Source organism: Siphateles boraxobius, unplaced genomic scaffold (genome assembly GCF_051911475.1).
Source record: "Siphateles boraxobius isolate OS27281-9 unplaced genomic scaffold, OSU_SipBor_1 49, whole genome shotgun sequence".
In the NCBI taxonomy this organism is placed as follows: domain Eukaryota; kingdom Metazoa; phylum Chordata; class Actinopteri; order Cypriniformes; family Leuciscidae; genus Siphateles; species Siphateles boraxobius.
Genome location: NW_027509130.1, coordinates 1553773 through 1573819, shown reverse-complemented (window position 1 = coordinate 1573819; position 20047 = coordinate 1553773). Strand labels below are relative to the sequence as shown.

Sequence of the window (20047 nt, the reverse complement as noted above, 5' to 3'; positions counted from 1 at the left end):
TAACAATCTTCTAAAGTCTGGTATTAGTACTACATTTATATGGGTGCCAGCTCATATAGGTGTAGGAGGTAATGAGTTGGCAGACAAATGTGCGAAGAAAGCAGCAGAGAATTCTTTTATAGAGATGGATATTAAATACAGTAAAGCTGAAGTTAAAAGTATAATTAAAACTAAAATTAATGAAAAATGGCAGTTTCTTTGGGACAATGAACAAAATGGGAGATACTTGTATAGTATTCAAGGAAAAGTGGGAAAGAGCAGGAATACATACAGAAAAAGGCGCGAAGAAGATGTGGTGTCTAGAATAAGATTAGGACATACAGGTTTAAATAGAACGTTATTTATAATGAATAAGCATGTTGATGGAAAATGTGAATATTGCAATAGTCAAGAGACAGTAGAACATGTAATTATGAATTGTCCTAAATACCATCAAGCTAGACAAAGATTGTTATCACAACTAGGTGAGAATCAGATTTCCCTAAATGTACATGATATAATGCAAAGAGAGTCTGGAGAAATGTGTTTTAATTTTTTGTTTTCTTTTTTAAAGACAACTGGGTTAATTAAAAGAATGTAAAAAGGTTAGTCTGATTCGTTTACAGTGTAGGAGTCTGACTCATTGATCCACACTCCAGTCCAGATGGTGGCGGTAATGCACCAAAAAGCTGGTTGCCAACCGCCATAGAAAGAGAAGAAGAAGAAGAAGAAGAAGAAGTGTGGACTCGTATACACTCGCGGGAGTGTTAATTTAACACTGGAGTTTTTGATGTGTACAAAGAGCCGTAGTTAACTGACAAGCTGAGCCATATCGCATTAATTATCGCTGGCGATACGTCCGCGATATTGATGCGATATGGCTCAGCTTGTCAGTTAACTACGGCTCTTTGTAGTAAATGCCGCTCCATCTGAAAGCAGGTGATGGCTATTTACTACTAATCAAGGAACCGGCTTTACTGACGAGATGCGCATAACAATAGCGTGCGATATATCGCCCAGCCCTAATTTGATATATGAATGTGTAACACAAATGATTGATTTGAGGTTTGTGACATAAGATCTCTGTCGCTATTTTCCGGTCACGTGATCTGTGCGCTCACAGCACAGAGATTCGCCATTGCTGCGGGATGTTGCTGTAATTTACAATCATGTCGTCTCCAACTACCACACCGGACCCAAAAGGTAACTAAGCGTAGTTTATTTGTAAAGATATTAGGCCAAATCTGTTTTTATAATTCCGCAGTCTATAGTAGCCTACTATTTGTTTTACTTTCGTTTTCCAATGGAATACATTGTTTATCTGAACATATAGGGTACAACGGGGGAGAAAGAAAATATATGTTTGTATTGAACAGTAATTTTCACACAAAATATGTTGCTCCATCAATCATAAAAGTGGTTTGTTTGGTTGTTTAAAAATAAATATGAGGTGGCACGGTGGGCCTTGGACTCACGGGTAAAACCAACCCCATGCAAAAGACACACAGTATTGATACATACTTTATAACACACAAAAAAAACTTTCAAAAACAACTCCTCTACATCAGATAAATGTTTCCATCATAAATCCCTATAATGATAATATAATGATCCCTATAAAGATTTTGATCCATCAGTAGCCTGAGGACCGTGTATCAGCTGGATTTGTAATCAACCATCAAAAAAGAAGAATATAAAAATAGCTCAGTTTTTTACAGCAGAAGCAAATGCTATAATTTTGTAATTGTACTACATAAAGAAATGTTCTTATGATTACAGATTCAAAGTCATATCTCCAAGCAATATCATCCCTTAATAAAATCTTTTGAAGAAATTTTTAATAAAGTTGAACCAAATATAGCTTTTTAGCAAAAATAAATTGTAAAAACCTGATATAGTTTTACCATAATTTTTTTCTCGCCATGAAAAGTCACAGAAGCTGGCATGGCGTTAAAAACCAACAAATACCAATACTAACAAACAAATACCAATACTAAAATAATGTTTTTAATCATGTCTAAGTTAATACGTGTTCAAAACAATTACTTAAGCAAAGTTTGTACTATTTTTAGTTTCTTTTGAAAATTAAAACAATTAATTTTTGTTCGATATACTTATGAATGCTAATCCCGAGCTTTAATTTGTTTTATTAAAAATGTAACGCTTGTCCTGCTTGTTCATTTTTCCAAACAATTTTAGATCCTGATGATGTGAAGACAAGGAAAGGAAGAAGTAGTCCTGAGTTTAACCGTCCAAATAGTAAGTGTGTCCACTACATACACTATTTGCCTCCTTATTTTCTCAATTCTTGTGTTTTTTGAATTAATTTATTTTAGATTAAGTTTAAAGATTTTTTAAAAAATCGTATTTATTTATTTTATTATTCATTATAATTAGTGAATCATTGAATTGTGCTCATCATCTTTTGTACTGTACTGTTCAGTGTCTTTGAGAAGGATGGTGATGGTGGGAAAGACTGGAGCAGGGAAAAGCTCTTCTGGAAACACAATCCTGGGCAGGAGAGTCTTCAGAGCCGCCAAAAGCCCTTCATCTGTGACTAAAGAGTGCTGGAAAGAGTCTGGAGAAGTAGCAGACCGTCAGCTGGTGCTGGTTGATTGTCCAGGGATCTTTGATACTTCACTCTCAGAGAATGAAACCCAAAAGGAGATGAGTAAGTGTATAAACATGACGGCACCTGGACCTCACGCCATCATCCTGGTCATTAAACTCGGCCCGTTCACTGAAGAAGAGAGACTCTCAGTGGAGAAGATCAGAGCTGTATTTGGAGAAGAAGCAGATAAACACACACTCATCCTCTTCACACACGGTGATGAACTGACAGACACCATTGAACAAACACTGAGTGAAGCAGGACCTAATTTAAAAAGACTCATAAAATCATGTGGCGGACGGTATCATGTGTTCGACAACACAAAAATTGATAACCGCAAACAGGTCTTAGAGTTCCTGGATAAGATTGATGACATGTTGAACAATAATGGAGATAAATATTACACCAGTGACATGTTTCAGCATGTGGTAGAAATGCTGAACAAGAAAGAAGAAGAGCTTAGAAAGGAATACGGTCAGATTATACAGAAATTAATAGACATATTTACCAAAGAAAAGACCAAACTGGAAGAGACCATTAGACAACTGAAGGAATCCGGCCAGGGAAAAGACCAGAGAATTAAAGAGCTGGAAGAGGAAGTGAAACAAAAGGACAGACATTTAAAAGAGTCTGAGCGTTTTTATAAGGAGAAACGCAAGAATGTGAGACAGGAGGTGGAAGAGACACATGTGGATGAAAACATCCCAGAGATCAGCAGAAAACTACAAAAGCTTCGTGTCTGATATAGTTTATTGCGAGTTGTGTCAAATTGATCATTTCCATGTGATTTTTAATTAAAGGCTGGAATACACTATACGACTATTAAAATCTGATCAGATTTTTAAACAGTAGGCATCATACACTTGCCGACTTTGTAAATGGTTAGATAGAAATGCTGGTCATCATACACTACTAAACACTTTTGGACGGACTTTTGATTTGAGCGCGGAAACTTCTCCGATGGGGGGAGGGGGGGGGGGGTGGACGGACTTTTGACTTGAGCTCGGCGACTTCTAAGGGCCCCCCCCCCCCCCCCCCCCTGCCTCGGGCCCTGGGTATTTTTCCCCCGCTACCACGCCCCTGTGTACAGTATATTAGCAATGCATCAGCTCCGAACGCACAAAATCTGCAGACCGGCACAGACATTCGGCAACTTCTGCCGACTCATCCAGATTGCAAATCGGGGCAAAAATCTGAGCAAAAGCCATGTAGTATGTTCCAGCCTTAACTAATTCTCATTTTCTATGACTGTTATATCAAAGTTTACAAAATATAAATAATTACAGATTAAATGTTAAGCCACACTTTGATGTTCAGTTGCCAAACCTTGTCTTAAGTTTAAAGGTTATTTAGGCCTTGTGTCTTTTACAGTTTTAGAGCGAATCATTTCCTTCATTTTAACACATAGGATAACGAATAGTAAGGAACAAGGTGTATATCATAACTGACTGCATAAATCACTTGATTTTTTTTCTACCTATTTTAATTGTTGTGTTCCAAATTGTGTCATGTCACATGCAAGGGGCTCGATAGCATAATCAGTCTTTCTTTCTTTTCTTTTTCCTTTGCAATATTCTGAACACAACATAAGTTCAGTCAAACAAAGAAAAAAAAATATGGTATATCATAGTAAAATGTATACTGAGGTATGCTAATGATCTACATCTAGGAAACAAATAAAATTGTTTTTTTATGACTTTTTACACAGTTATTGTCCAAAGGCCTTTTAAAACTGATTATCAAGCTAAAAGACATGCAACTTTTAAAAAGAGTCCTGGTCTCTTTTCCATTCAACTGCATCTAATGTTTTAAAAAGCACAAAAGTACAACATGAGTGTCTCTGTTAATTACATGTCCTCAATTTTACCATAGAAACCGAAAATTCTCGGGACAGCAGCATTTGTCCAAATTTTAATCTTAACCGTTCTATTTCATCAGAAACTATCTTAAAACAGGGCTTTAATACCGAACTTGTCCTTTAAGAATACTAAGTATGAGAGAAAACAAGACATGTCATTCCAATAAAATTGTTATGGGCTAATTGTTAAGCCAGTTGTTTATTCATTCACTCATAAATAATTAAATAAATGTTTAGTAATTTTCTTACCCATTGTTTCAAATTACGCATTTTATGGGGAGAGAAAAAAATCATTGTAAAAAATAATCCATGATAGATATACCTTAATATGACCTCGATAATAATATCAATGTTGCAATTATAAATTCAATAGCAAGAATTGATTTATCTTTTTATTGCATCGATTGGTACATTTACTTATATCCTGGCACGTAGCCTATATTATGTGTAAGCTATTTAAATGTATAATTTTTAGCTGAATTCGCCATTTAGCTGAATCTCTGAATCTTTAGCTGAATCTAGGCTACAGTAGCCTAACAACGACACAATCGCCTTAAAGTTGTTGTTGTTGTTTTTGGTCCGCCTTAAATGTGAAAATAGGTTGCGTCACGTGACGACCTGTGAGATTCATGATCGCGGAAGTGAAAGTAATCGCCGAGCAATACGCTCTGGGCAGCGGAGTGCGCAGGTTTTTTTTTAAAAAACATAGTAGGCCTACACCTGATAATCTTTTTGGTGAGTTGGACTATTTACATTTTTTTTTTCAACTGTATAAAATCTTCCTGGGGAAGATGTTGTAGATTTGCGTGTGTACTAAAGCATTTGTATTCTTATAGGTCTGAACTAAAATTATTTGGTCTGTAAAAGTTTGATTCCAATTCAGTTAAGCAAGTAGGCTGAATGTCTAGTTCGGGTTAACTGTATTATTTTGTTAAAACACTCACCATCTAGTTGTTTTTTAATGTCCAGGTGCTTTCTACATAATGCAACAGCACTTAAGCGTTGAAAAGTGTGGTTAAGGCCGTGTGTCCACCAAAGCTTTTTTTTTCCCCCGCAGCTGCCGTATATTTACAATTGTTTTCAATGGGAGCGCCGCGTTTTTAGAACGCCATGAGCGTAATTTTAACGTTATTACATTGCATTTCTACGTTTATTTGATGGATTTTTTTTTTATTCTGATGTGAGTGATGTACCGTTTAACACACTTATTTCATTAAAACAGTAACGTGCGGTGAAATCTTGTCATGGGTAGGCTGTGACCTATCATTGTGGCATATGTTCATATTCATTCAGTTAATGTAGCAACCCAAGTTCATATCAGGCATCATCACATTGCTGCCTGCATACAGCAAAGTCAGTCATATGTGAGGCTAATGCACAATCAAATCTAATAATCAAATTAATGGACACATCTATCTTATGACTTATACAACAAACAAATGTTTTGTGTGGGACACAGTAGAGGGAGGCGGCGCGTTATTGTCAGCGAACCGACAAGCAGCCTAGTCACTCCTTCAAAATGCGCAAACGCGCACAGACAGCCACACACACACTATTGGTCTGGTCACTCTGGTGATGGCGCACCAGGATTTGAATAGGCTACAGTCAGAAAACATTGTGTCAGCAGTACAGCTTTAAAGTACAAAAACAGCTTAAATTCACTCCTACAAACTGCGCTATAGGCGCACACACCGACACGCAATGAGCGTCTGGCGACGACGCACCAGAATTAAAAAAAGAGCACTACAAAACAGCATTTTAACCCTTACGAAATGCACCATAATTGCACAGATAGACAGTACAAATGTGGCAGAGGTGACGACGCACCAGGGTATGGAAGAGAGAACATTTTGGTGTCAGCGCACAGCAGGCCTATAACTGTTAGCCCACCATCAGACAACAAACACAAGCCAATATAAGGGTTTTAAAAATAATAAATAAATGAATAATTCACGTTTTAAAGGGGGTGCTTACTTTTATTTGTAGACGAAACTCTTTTTCCTCGATTTACTGAAGCCTATAAAACGCATTTGCAGCTGCACAGCTAACGTTAGCACAGTGACCGTATGGTTCGCTCATAGGCTGTGCTGCGGCAACTGCACATCCAATGGCGCGGGTGCCTCTGACGTGAATGAAGCAGACTTTCCTCCTTGGCTCTTATTTCAATTGAAAAGGAGAGACTCATGAAATTGAGAAATACACCCAACAAAGAGGACTTTTACAACAAAGTAATTTACATCTTTGTCCAGAGGGATAGACGCATGGACTTCGTCTACAACGGTTTCCCGTTAACGACCACAACTCTTTTTCTTCATAGGACGCTTCCAACGCTAGGCGCCGCTAGATGCTAAGTAGCTTGAAGCGCGGAGTGAGTGAGAGCGAGTGGATCACGTGACATGAAGCACGCTCGGTCTCTGCCTCAATGTTGATAATTCAAGACAGCACGAGAACTGACTGCGCATGCGCAAATCTACGTAAACTACGTTCTATGGACCAAAGAGGAACTGCTAACCTCTGCCTCAATGGCCATGGCCTTGAATTTTCTGCATGAAACAATGATTTTTAGGAGCAAACAATGGCAAAAGGAGTATATTATATGTGTATTCCTGAAAAATTTTGTTTGCAAAATTTATATTTGGAATAAAATAAATGCAATTAATAATGTGGTGAATTAATAAAGCTCTTGGAATTAATAACTGTAATGTCAACATTTCCTTTGGTGAGGCACTGCCTACCCTGCCTACCCTTACCGCACGTCCCTGCGTTAAAAGGGGAAAAATCTGTCCATCTTCATTTCTGAAAACGTGTAACATTTGAGACCCCAGCTCGGTCACATTCATATTTCACTGATGTTAATTACATAACTTGCAGTTAGCACCTATTATGGCCCTTTTTACATGATGTAATATTGGTCTTGGGTGTCCCCAGAATGTATTTGTGAAGTTTCAGCACAAAATCCCCCTCCAGTTAATTTATTATAACCATTTGATTGTGTAATTTTTGGGGCCTGTTTTGAAACAAGCTGTTTTGAGGCAGACGACCTTAAATGCAAATGAGCTGCTAATTCCCACCCTGCCGCTGGATGTGGGCGTAACTTGCATAACTATGGCAATTAAAAGGTTTAAATTACATAAATCATACGACGACGACGACGACGACGACAACAACATTTGTTGTCGATGACTATTAACGTTACCTCAGAAATCATAAAATACACGTACTTCTTCAGGAATTGTCGTTGGATCGCGAACACTAGGCAACGATCCACCCTTGAGGATTAATTTTGTAGCAAGACCTGCTTTAAATTGACCGCCGTTCAAAAAACAGTCACTCTCAAATTGATTTGAGCAAACATTAACGTACTTCGGGAGTGTAAGAGGTAGGGCTGGGCGATATATCGCACGATATTGTTATGCGCATCTCGTCAGTAAAGCCGGTTCCTTGATTAGTAGTAAATCGCCTTCACCTGCTTTCAGATGGCGCAGCATTTACTACAAAGAGCCGTAGTTCACTGACAAGCTGAGCCATATCGCATTACTATCGCGGACGTATCGCGAGCGATAATTAATGCGATATGGCTCAACTTGTCAGTTAATTACGGCTCTTTGTACACAGCAAAAACTCCAGTGTTAAATTAACACTCCTGGGAGTATATATGAGTCCACTCAAGAGTGTTGAAGTTAATGAGATAATTAAGTTATTAATTGAGTGATGATTGAGCATTATTGAAGACACCTGATGATAACAAGCAGAATCACTGAAGGAGAAAATCTAAAATTGTAAGCCACCGTTATGGCGATAAGTGTTTGCTTTAGTTGGGCTCTTGACCCTTATATTATTAACTTTAGATTTTGTTTGGCTGCTTTATCTGAGTTATAACTGCCAGATGAACAAAGAAAAAAAGTGATCTGATGGTGTCGGTTAAATTATGGCAATAATCATAATTTGAACTTTATGTTTTTGATTTATGTTGTTTGTTACAGCATAACTGTGTTTCTGATAAATATCCAGAATTTTAGCTATGATAAAAAGGATTTCTTAAAAGTTGTTTCTAAAAAAAAAAAATCTTTCTTTTAGGCACACACAGACTTCAAGATTCAGTCTATGCATCTCAACAATGGTGACGAACAGAATATTCAATTAGGAAAAGTAAATTACATAGAAAATTCAGATCATAATTTATTCATATCGCAATGCATGATGGGAGCCATTAATGAGTTGTGATTGGTGGCAGCCACTGCAACATGCATTATTATTGTCACCATTGTTGAGATTCACAGGCTGATTATTGATGTCAGTGTTTCTAAATAAATTTATTTGAAAGTGTTTTATCAGAACAATGTTTATTAAATATTTTGGATTGTAAGAAACATACCTATACTCATATATGCTGTAGAATCAAAAAGTTGTTGCCAACATGTTAAACCAAACTATCTCACTAAGATTCATTTTTCAGATCACAGCATGATTATGCCAGAACATAAACAACACTATAAGATCACACTTTTATTTTGTTCATTTGACTGTTATGAATAAAAAACAGCAGAAAAACAAATTTAAAGTGAATGTATAAAGGTTAAGAGCCCAACTAAAGCAAACACTTATCGCCATAACGGTTGCTTACAATTTGTGATTTTCTCCTTCAGTGATTCTGCTTGTTAACATCAGGTGTCTTCAATAATGCTCAAACATCACTAAATTAATCACTTAATTATCTCATTAACTTTAACACTCTTGAGTGTTAGGCCCTGTTTACACGAGAACGATTCTGGGTGAAAACGTAAAAATATTTTGTCGGATGTGCCTTTCGTTTACACGGCGACGGCGTTTTGGAGGCTTAAAAACGCAAAAAAGTGAAACCACCCTCCAGAGTGGAAATCTTAAAACCGATCCACCGTCGCGTCTCCATCTAAACAGTAAAAACGCAAATCTGCTCACGGTGGCTCTCGTCGCGTAAGTGTTTACGTCACAGGCATGCGCCAGTACAGGAAAATAACAACCAACATGTCGGATTATTTCCATACGTCGGACCTTCAAGTTGCCATAGCAACTCTGATAAACGTAAAAGAGTCTTTTCAGCAGTTGTACAACATATTCTCAGATATTGGTGTTGTTGTGTCGCAGTGCTTCACATTGCCCCCTAGCCGCCTGGAGTGCATACTACATCGAATTTCACACACTTTTGCGTCACCATATGCACGCGGATTTCCCCCCGATAACGCTCGTCTAAACACAGAATAAAAAGTGATAACGCAACGCCACTTTTGCGTTTTCTCTTCAGATCGTTTCCGTGTAAACATAGCCTTAATTTAACACTGGAGTTTGTGCTGTGTAGTAAATGCCGCTCCATCTGAAAGCAGGTGATGGTGATTTACTACTAATAAAGGAACCGGCTTTACTGACTAGATGCGCATAACAATATTGTGCGATATATCGCCCAGCCCTAGTAAGAGGCGCATTTCCTTCATAAATAAAATCCACCCACTGCGTTTTCAGTGGCTCTGATGTCAGAAGCAAGTGCAAACAACTATGCAAAGTATTACAGCCCACAACAAAAAACGTATTTTTCTTAGGAGGCATTTTCTAGAAGGCTGCACAAATCTTCAGAACAGCGGTCCGGCTGTCGTTGAAACAACAATGGAGGATCAGATCACCGAGGGAGGGGTCTGCCTCAACCGCACTGTCAATCAAAGCCCTTTCCCATGTTCTACGTCACAAAAAGCTGAATCTTAGAACAGCTCATTCTGAGAGAGTGCATATGAATTATTGAGATTGTAAAAAAAAACACTGGGTGGATTTTTATCATTCTAGGGTGGTTTTGCTCACACACTGCCAACACACATTTATGTTCAAACAGCATGTAAAAGTGAATTTTGCATAATAGGTGCCCTTGGGGGCAGTCATGGCCTAATGGTAACAGAGTTGGACTGGTGACTCAAAGGTTGCTGGTTCGATTCCAGTACCGGCAGGAATATGACTGAGGTGTCCTTGAGCAAGGCATCTAACCCCCAATCGCTCCCCGGGCGCCACTCAAGGCTGCCCGCTGCTCCGGGTGTGTGTATCCACGTTTGCAGTGTGTGTGTGTTCACTACTCACTACTCTGCTCCTAATGTGTGTGCACTTACTTGGATGGGTTAAATGCAGAGGTCAAATTCCAAGTATGGGTTACTATACTTGGCCATCACGTGTCACTTTCACTTTCACTTTAATATAGAAGTTAGAACTACCACTTGAGGTGTAGCAAACACTGGGAAATGCCATTATATGTACAGTAATAGTACGATTTGATTAAAAATAAGCTAAAAAATAAACTGTGGTCGTCGAGTGGTAGACATTTGAACTTAAATTGAAGTTTTCAAGCCATTAAACATAAACATCTTCCACCATGTATTTTTCCTCTTCCACAGTAGGTGATGCAAGGAGTCTTGTGATTGATTTTCAAGCCAGCCAATCAGAATTTAGAGATGCATCATCTCGGATTGGCTGGAATTATGGCATATTGTAACACTGGGTTGTGTTGACCAAGCGAGCCTTCTGCGCTTAGGGCTGGTATGAAAGTATGGGATTAGATTTCGGTCACAATTCTGCGCACGCAAGATCACATTTTGAGCATGCAAAAGGACATTTTGCACGCGTGTGAACTGAGTTTTGCGGAGAAATGTTCTTCTTGCAGATAAGAAAATATTTCGAGCGAACGATAATCAATTTTGCATTTAAAATAAGTATTTGGATGTGCGCAGGCGTTCTCTTTCGCATGTGCAAAGTTTCACTTTCTTGCTCCTTTCATACCAGCCCTGAGCGCTCTCTAAGCGCAGACGGCTCGCTTGCTCAACACAACCCAGCGTTACAATATGCCATTCCAGCCAATCAGAGATGAGGCTGCTAAATTCTGATTGGCTGGCTTGACAACCAATCACAAGACTCCCTGCATCACCGACTGTTGAAGAGGAAAAATACATGGTGGAAGATGTTTATGTTTAATTTGTTTAATGGATTGAACACTTCAATTTAAGTTCAAATGTCTACCACTCGACGACCACAGTTTATTTTTTAGCTTATTTTTAATCAAAAATTTTTGTTTAAAAATATAATCAGTATGTGGAGTGCTTGTACCCCACTGAGTCAACATACAGGGTAAAACCAGCATGAGGCAAAAGACAGACTGTATTTAATTAATACTCTTATATTTATTATTAAAGGCTAAAATAGTGCGTTTTTTAAAAAAATATCTAACGTTAATCACTGTGTAGTACAGTTACAGTTCTAGTCAGTTCTAGTTTACGTTAATCAGTTTTTTGTGGATTAGCGTGTTTGTCTTGTGAATAAATGTTCTATATTTGGTGTTATATCGCTAGTAAAGGTACAGTAGGACTGCATTGTTTGTGGAATGAAACTGCGAAAAAAAGGTATGTCTTTTAGCTGCAACGTTCTAGTCACTGCACGGCGCAAAAACACTACATTTAAGATTACACTAAGAACTTAATTGTAATTTAATACATATTTAATTCATTAAAATTATATATGTATTTTTTACTATAATTCGTTAAAAAGTGTATATCATCATTAGGCACACAGTAGTTAACAGAACACAGCACTTCATCTTTTATTTTAATTAAACAACATACAATATAACAAAATATTGATATTTAAATTAATAATTGTGTCTTTATTCATTAAAGTGCATAATGTCAGCATCCTACCATTGTCACATGTCTGTCCGGTCTTGTTGCACATGGGTGTTTGTTATGTTGAGCCATGTGCTCTCGTCATTGTTGACCCCTCCCTCTTGTTATCTTATTATAGGTTTATTTGCTCCACCTGTCTGTCTCGTTACCCTCCTTGTTTGCCTCCCTATTTAGTCTTCCTGTGTTTGCTGTCCTGTGCTCGTTCGTTGTCATTGTTACGTGGTTTAGTCGTGTGGAGTTCTGTGCCTGTCCTGTCTGGTCTGTGTTGGATTTAGTTTTGAAACATTGGAATTCTTTTGTTGGTTTGTTTATTTTATGTTTTATCTTTATTAAATTCTTCATTTCACTCCGCATTTGAGTCCTCTTCTCCATTTCTCCACAACCCACCGTGACAGAACGAACGAGCCAATGTGGATTCAGCGGAGCGAACTTTCTCTTGCGGAGAAGGAGAATGGGATTTCTTTGTTTAAATATTTATCCATGTGCGTTCAAAGGAATGAGGAAAGGAGGGCAGCAGAGTCATCATCACTGGATCCGTCAAGCGTGGGGACTTCATCGATGGTTTTAGCCAGCCTCGAGTTTGCACACATCCGTCAGAAAGGACGGAGGAGGAGAAGGAGACCTGCGCCTGCCCAGCCAGAGACTGTTCACGTCCCGTCTGCCCAGTCAGAGACTGTTCACGTCCCGTCTGCCCAGCCAGAGACTGTTCACGTCCCGTCTGCCCAGCGAGAGACTGTTCACGTCCTGTCTGCCCAGCGAGAGACTGTTCACGTCCCGTCTGCCCAGCGAGAGACTGTTCACGTCACGTCTGCCCAGCGAGAGACTGTTCACGTCACGTCTGCCCAGCGAGAGACTGTTTACGTCACGTCTGCCCAGCGAGAGACTGTTCACGTCACGTCTGCCCAGCGAGAGACTGTTCACGTCACGTCTGCCCAGCGAGAGACTGTTCACGTCACGTCTGCCCAGCGAGAGACTGTTCACGTCACGTCTGCCCAGCGAGAGACTGTTCACGTCACGTCTGCCCAGCGAGAGACTGTTCACGTCACGTCTGCCCAGCGAGAGACTGTTCACGTCACGTCTGCCCAGCGAGAGACTGTTCACGTCACGTCTGCCCAGCGAGAGACTGTTCACGTCACGTCTGCCCAGCGAGAGACAGTACACGCTCTGTCTGCCCAGTCAGAGACTGAGCACGTACAGTCTACCCAGTCTGAGACAGATCCGGAAATGCCCATTTGTGTGGCCGCCAAGGCACTTACGGACTATTTGGAACGTCTGGCGCGGATCCTGGATATGTCTGTATCTGCTGTTTACGAGTCAGAGCCAGAGTCGGTTCCAGAGCCGGGGCTAGTGTCTGCTGTTCCAGAGCCGGGGCCAGTGTCTGCTGTTCCAGAGCCGGAGCCAGTGTCTGCTGTTCCAGAGCCGGAGCCAGTGTCTGCTGTTCCAGAGCCGGAGCCAGTGTCTGCTGTTCCAGAGCCGGAGCCAGTGTCTGCTGTTCCAGAGCCGGAGCCAGTGTCTGCTGTTCCAGAGCCGGAGCCAGTGTCTGCTGTTCCAGGGCCGGAGCCAGTGTCTGCTGTTCCAGGGCCGGAGCCAGTGTCTGCTGTTCCAGGGCCGGAGCCAGTGTCTGCTGTTCCAGGGCCGGAGCCAGTGTCTGCTGTTCCAGGGCCGGAGCCAGTGTCTGCTGTTCAAGGGCCGGAGCCAGTGTCTGCTGTTCCAGGGCCGGAGCCAGTGTCTGCTGTTCCAGGGCCGGAGCCAGTGTCTGTTGTTCCAGGGCCGGAGCCAGTGTCTGCTGTTCCAGGGCCGGAGCCAGTGTCTGCTGTTCCAGGGCCGGAGCAAGAGCCAGTGCCTGTTCCAGCGCCAGAGCCAGTGTTTGTTTCTGTTTTTGTGTCTGTTCTTGTAACTGTTTCAGTTCTTGTGGCTGTTCCTGAGCCAGTGTCTATTCCTGAGCCGGTGTCCGCTGTACCTGAGCCGGTGTCCGCTGTGCCTGAGCCAGTGTCCGCTGTGCCTGAGCCGGTGTCCGCTGTACCTGAGCCGGTGTCCGCTGTACCTGAGCCGGTGTCCGCTGTTCCTGAGCCGGTGTCCGCTGTTCCTGAGCCGGTGTCCGCTGTTCCTGAGCCGGTGTCCACTGTTCCTGAGCCGGTGTCCGCTGTTCCTGAGCCGGTCTCCGCTGTTCCTGAGCCGGTGTCCGCGGTTCCTGAGCTGGTGTCCGCGGTTCCTGAGCCGGAGTCACCACCATGGCCGCCCAAAGGGTCTTCGCCGCCCTGGCCGCCCGAGGGGTCTTCGCCGCCCTGGCCGCCCGAGGGGTCTTCCGCGCCCTGGCCGCCCGATGAACTTTGTTTCGCTCTGGCCGCCCGATGAACTCTGTTTCGCCCTGGCCGTCCGATTTACTCTGTTTTTCCCTGGTCTGTCCCTCCTGTTCCCCCCCGGTCTGTCCCTCCCGTTTCCCCCTTGGTCTGTCCCTCCCGTTTCCCCCTTGGTCTGTCCCTCCCGTTTCCCCCTTGGTCTGTCCCTCCCGTCCCGCCCTGATGTTTCCTTACTGTCCCGCCTTGGCCTGATGGAGCGTCTGGTAGGCGCTCCGTAAGGAGGGGGTTATGTCACATGTCTGTCCGGTCTTGTGTTGCACATGGGTGTTTATGTTGAGCCATGTGCTCTCGTCATTGTTGACCCCTCCCTCTTGTTATCTGATTATTGGTTTATTTGCTCCACCTGTCTGTCTCGTTACCCTCCTTGTTTGCCTCCCTATTTAGTCTTCCTGTGTTTGCTGTCCTGTGCTCATTCGTTGTCATTGTCACGTGGTTTAGTCGTGTGGAGTTCTGTGCCTGTCCTGTCTGGTCTGTGTTGGATTTAGTTTTGAAACATTGGAATTCTTTTGTTGGTTTGTTTATTTTATGTTTTATCTTTATTAAATTCTTCATTTCACTCCGCATTTGAGTCCTCTTCTCCATTTCTCCACAACCCACCGTGACAACCATATGCATACATTCAGTTAAAAATAGTCATTGCAATTAAAGTCTTATCATAACTGGTAAAACCCGAAAGTCAAAGAAAGAAAACATCTGTATTTTTTACTTACTTTAGACAATATACAATATCACTCACTCAATATTACTATGAAATACTATGGTAATGCCGTAAATGAGTCCTGCCTGTCGCGTCATTGCCTTTTCTGTCTTCCCTTATAAAATCACTTTTTTATCATAGTAAAATCTACATATCTTTGCCAACAAAAGTATTGTTTAGCGTAAAACATGTTGTAGATTAGTGTACAGGCTGTCGTGACTTAAATGATCAGGTATTTACTCACAAACGCAGTTTATTCTTTGTGTAGTGAAGCCTCTGCTCCATTGACATCCATTCATAAAAAACGGCCTCAGCTCTCCTTCCCTGTCTACCAATATTAGCATTTGCCGTTACGATTTTTTGGCTAAAGATTATTGTTGATTATTGTACAGTTATTGTAAACAAGAAGTTCTCAACTGCCTCTAGGAGCCTGCCTTCTAGTGGCTTTGCTAGAACATTAGAGGCAGTTGAGAACTTCTTGTTTACAATAACTGTAGGCCTATAATTAAAAAGAAACTCACTGATTTTACTAAATGTACTTCCACACAGCTCTAGAGATCGTTTTAAAAGATTCATGGAGGGGACCGTACAACACAAATCCTCGGCTCAGAATTATCATGTTGTCTTACTGGGAAGAACTGGAGCTGGGAAAAGTGCCACAGCGAACACCATCTTGGGAAGAAAAGCTTTCATTTCAAAGAAAAGTTGTAAATCTATAACACAAGAAGTTCAGAAGGCAAGTGTTGCAAAACATGGAGTAAATCTTACCATTTATGACACACCAGGGTTCTTTGACCCAGAAACACGTAAAATGAGCCCTGACGAGATTTTTGGACAATACGAGGGGCTTCCAAAGTTTGATACAGAGGATCCAGTTGTCTGTCTGCTGGTGATCAAGACTGACAGATTCACTGAAGAAGAGAAAAGCACAGTTGAAATGGTTGAAGATTATTTGCCAGACTTTCTCATAAAGAACACCTGGATAACTTTCACCAGAGGAGATGAGCTGGAGAGAGAAGGTCAGACCATAGAGGAATTCATCAAAGAATCTGAAGACCTCAAAGAAGTTGTTGAGAGATTTGACAACAGATACTTCGTCTTCAACAACATCACACAACAACACCCTGAACAAGTGCATAACTTCATAGAGAAGATTAAAGAAATAAAACCTGAGAGACGTAAGTATATTTAAAAAATATATATTTATTTATTTTTTCAGGAAGAAACTAAATATCAATCTGGTTATTTAATTTTAATGTTCGTTTTAATATTCTGTCAGGAAAAGAGACGGACACATGTCTAGAAAGACAAACACATGCCGAGAACAACAGCAACGAGCGAAGACTGATTCTGCTGGGAAAGACGGGCGTTGGGAAAAGTGCCACAGGAAACACCATACTGGGGAAAAACGCATTTAAATCTGAGCGTAGCTTAAACTCTGTTACAAAACAGTCTGAAAGTCAGAAATCAGTCATTGCAGGGAGAGAGGTGTCAGTTATTGATACTCCTGGATATTTTGATCCAAATGTAAAACCAAAGCAAACATCACTAGAAATTGCGAGGAGTGTTAAGCTTTGTAGTCCAGGCCCTCATGCATTCTTATATGTGGTGTCACTTTCAGAGAGGTTCACTGAAGCAGATGAAGCTGTTATTAAAAACATTGAAAAGCTGTGTGGAAAAGGTGTGACGCAGTACACAATCCCTGTCTTCACCCACAGTGATCAGTTAGAGGGAAAGAGTGCTGAAGGTCTCATCAGAGAGAATAAAACTCTTAGCAGGTTTGTTCAGCAGTGTGGAGGAAGATATCACATCATGAACAATAAAGACATGAGAAACAGAAAGCAGGTGAATGATCTACTGCAGAAGATTGACATAATGATAGAGCAGAATGGAGGAAGCTGCTACTCCAATAGTTTGTTTAAAGATGCTGAGATTCTCTCACTTTGGGAATTGTGGAAAAAGTACAAGTGGTTTTTCATCATTGTAGATTTCTGTTTACTAACTATAGGACTGATCTATGCATTTGTTGTTGGTGGTGTTGTTGGTGATGTTTTTGGTGGTGTTGGTGGTGTTGTTGGTCTAGTGTTACTAGTAGGAATCCCATGTTTGCAAGCATTAAGTGTGAACATCCCTAAAGAAAAAGTAAAATTACAGTAAAATATCAACATCTGTGGTTGCCAGAACTTTACCATAATAAATACAGTAGTAACATTTAAAATGTAAAATATAAAATTACATATTTTTAATTAACAGATATAATGTTAAAATACCAACCAATGGGAGTACTAAAATCTGTTTTGAACCTTTATAATATACCAACCCAAAAAACTAACGGCTGGTATAAATTGAAGTAAATACCAATTTAGAGAAGGTGCACAGTCTCATGCACACATATATATAAAACACCATCATGGTAACATGCATGGAAGTAGCATGTTATATTAGTTTAACTACATAAGTTACAACATAAAACCCTAATTGACATAATGGATAAGGGAAAAAAAACTAAGAAGAAAAGGTTATTTCAATGTAAAAAAAAACATCTAATGTGAAGTATCAAACAGGGAATTCAGGGAAAGTCATATATGTCCCATTATATATAGTAAAGGAACACATTTTTTGTAGCATTTTTACCCTAGCATTTTTACAGTCTGTCCTTTTATTGCTTCTCCTATTTTTCTCAAAAGGCCCAACTGATTAACACCAGGTGCCTTTAATATACTCTTGTAATGACGCCTCTGTTGTCGTTGGCCAAAAGTTGTTGTTGTAGTGATGCTGTTGTAATGTAATTTTTTTTTTTTTTTTTTTAAGGAAGTTGTATAGGCTGGAATCTTTAAAAGTATATTTATTCTTTTAGTCTAGTTTTGATTATGTTTAATGATTGAAATGCACCTAAAACTGTTTTCCCTGTTGTTGAGGAAATCTTCAGCTGCCCCTCAGATCATGTTTTTGAGCTGATGAAAAGGTTTTACGTTGCATGATTTCTGTTATTTGTAACCTTTCTCTTCTTTTTTGTTTTGTTTTGAAAATCTACATTTATTTCACTCTGTGAAGAATCTTTAGAGACTTGCTTTGCTTTAAAGCAGTGGTCTCCAATCCATAGAGTTTAGCTCCATGCGTGAACAAACTTGACACAAGCCTAGAAGTTTTTTAGCAGTCCCCAAGACCGTAGCCACGTCCACAATTGCATACTTTCTGAGTAGCTACTAAAATCGATGAGGAACAAAATTAAAAGGTATGTTCTAAAGTATGAATGTTTGTAGTATAAATGCAACCTGGACATTCTACATTCGCCAAGTTGTCTTTATTTCCGTCATCATTACTACAGTCTTCAGTGTCTATGATCCATCAGAAACATTTCTGATTATTATCAATCTTGAAAACAGTTGTGCTGCTTCAGATTTTTGTGGAAATTTTCTGTTCACTTTTTGATGAATAGAAAGTTAAATGAACAGCATTTACTTTCATTTATTAAACTTATTGAAATGTATGTTCTTTTGTAATGTCTTCCCTGTTACTTTTGATCAATTTAATCCAACCTTGTAATCTCTCACTTTTTTAATTTTGCTGCAAATTTTGAATGGCATCACGGTTTAGGCAAAAAATGTGTTGATCATAAATATATGGAAAACTGTTCTTTCTTTTTTTGCATAAGGGGCTAACTAGTAGGACAATATGCATTTTTGGATGCATGGCTTGATTAGCTGATTGAGGTCTGTTTAATCAGTAAATTGATGGAGCTAAATTCTGCAGATCTGTAAACATCCTTGTTGCTTTAAAGGTATAATAAAAATAAAGTTGATTATGAATCAAATATATATCATTTGACTCAACATATGTCCAGGCACTTTGATTTATGAAGAACAAAGTAAAATATTGTTTAGTAAAAATATTAAATATGATTGTTCATTCTTCATGAATTATATGTAATATTGTATTTAATAGTATATACTTTTGAAACCAGCTTAAACGGATAGTTCATCCAAAAAAGGAATGTAATTCAATTGCTACCATCAACTGTTTGGTTACCGACAATATTCAAAAGATCTCCTTTTGTGTTCAGCAGAAGAAAGAAACTCATACAGGATTGGAACAACTTGAGGATGAATAAATGATGATGGAATTTTCATTTTTGGGGGTGAACTATCTCTTTAAACCCAACAAAACTTGTAACTTGTCCATCCAAATTCAGCTTCATTGGAGACACTGCTGGTTTAATACATTCTGCACAATGAACTGTCTGTACATCTATTTATTCTAATCATCCATAACAAACATTTCTAAATATACTATTTATTGTATAATATACAATATACTATTTTTTTTATGCAAATTCCAGAACAGTGGAACCCCAATACCCCCTTGTATCCCTCTCGATACTGTAGCTGATAAACCCACTGGATCCACAAAACCACACATGATTTCCAGCAGTTTGACCTAATTCAGATGCTCTTCAGAGAATCTCCTGTTGCAGTGATTGTTGTATATCTGAGTGCAAACAGCTCCTGAAGCGGCTCCTGCCACTGCTGAAAACACAACCATACAGAAATGTAAATCCTCTAAACCTCTTTCTTTAATACGTTTTAAGTACCGCACAGCATCCATATTACAAACTTTTGCATAATTCTCAAACTTTCTGACTTACAAAAGGTTTCAGTTCTGTTTTCTGTCATAAAAGCTGTTGGTAGTTATTTATGTATCTTGACATTATTACTATAAAAGATCATTATTCTTTTGTTTGTTACATTATTATTATTCATTTTATTTCATGATTAAAACAAAGATCTTTGTAACAACAGTTGTCATAAAATATTAATTTGTACGATGGTTTCAATAGCATCTCAAAACACACAGGCT

The 20047-nt window shown here is 39.7% G+C and overlaps 2 protein-coding genes across 2 annotated transcripts; both read left to right on the top strand.

The window, feature by feature from the left end:
• Positions 1 to 622: 622 nt before the first annotated feature.
• On the top strand, positions 623 to 4297 carry LOC143711140 (GTPase IMAP family member 7-like). Its single transcript, XM_077202478.1, has 3 exons — positions 623 to 1182; positions 2179 to 2238; positions 2423 to 4297. Exons 1-3 carry the CDS (start codon positions 1149 to 1151, stop codon positions 3331 to 3333), a joined length of 1005 nt encoding a protein of 334 aa, XP_077058593.1. The 5' UTR covers positions 623 to 1148; the 3' UTR covers positions 3334 to 4297.
• A 754-nt stretch (positions 4298 to 5051) lies between these two features.
• Positions 5052 to 19004, top strand: LOC143711130 (GTPase IMAP family member 8-like). The gene is made up of 3 exons (XM_077202467.1): positions 5052 to 5183; positions 15740 to 16368; positions 16470 to 19004. Exons 2-3 carry the CDS (start codon positions 15765 to 15767, stop codon positions 17345 to 17347), a joined length of 1482 nt encoding a protein of 493 aa, XP_077058582.1. The 5' UTR covers positions 5052 to 5183; positions 15740 to 15764; the 3' UTR covers positions 17348 to 19004.
• Positions 19005 to 20047: the final 1043 nt, after the last annotated feature.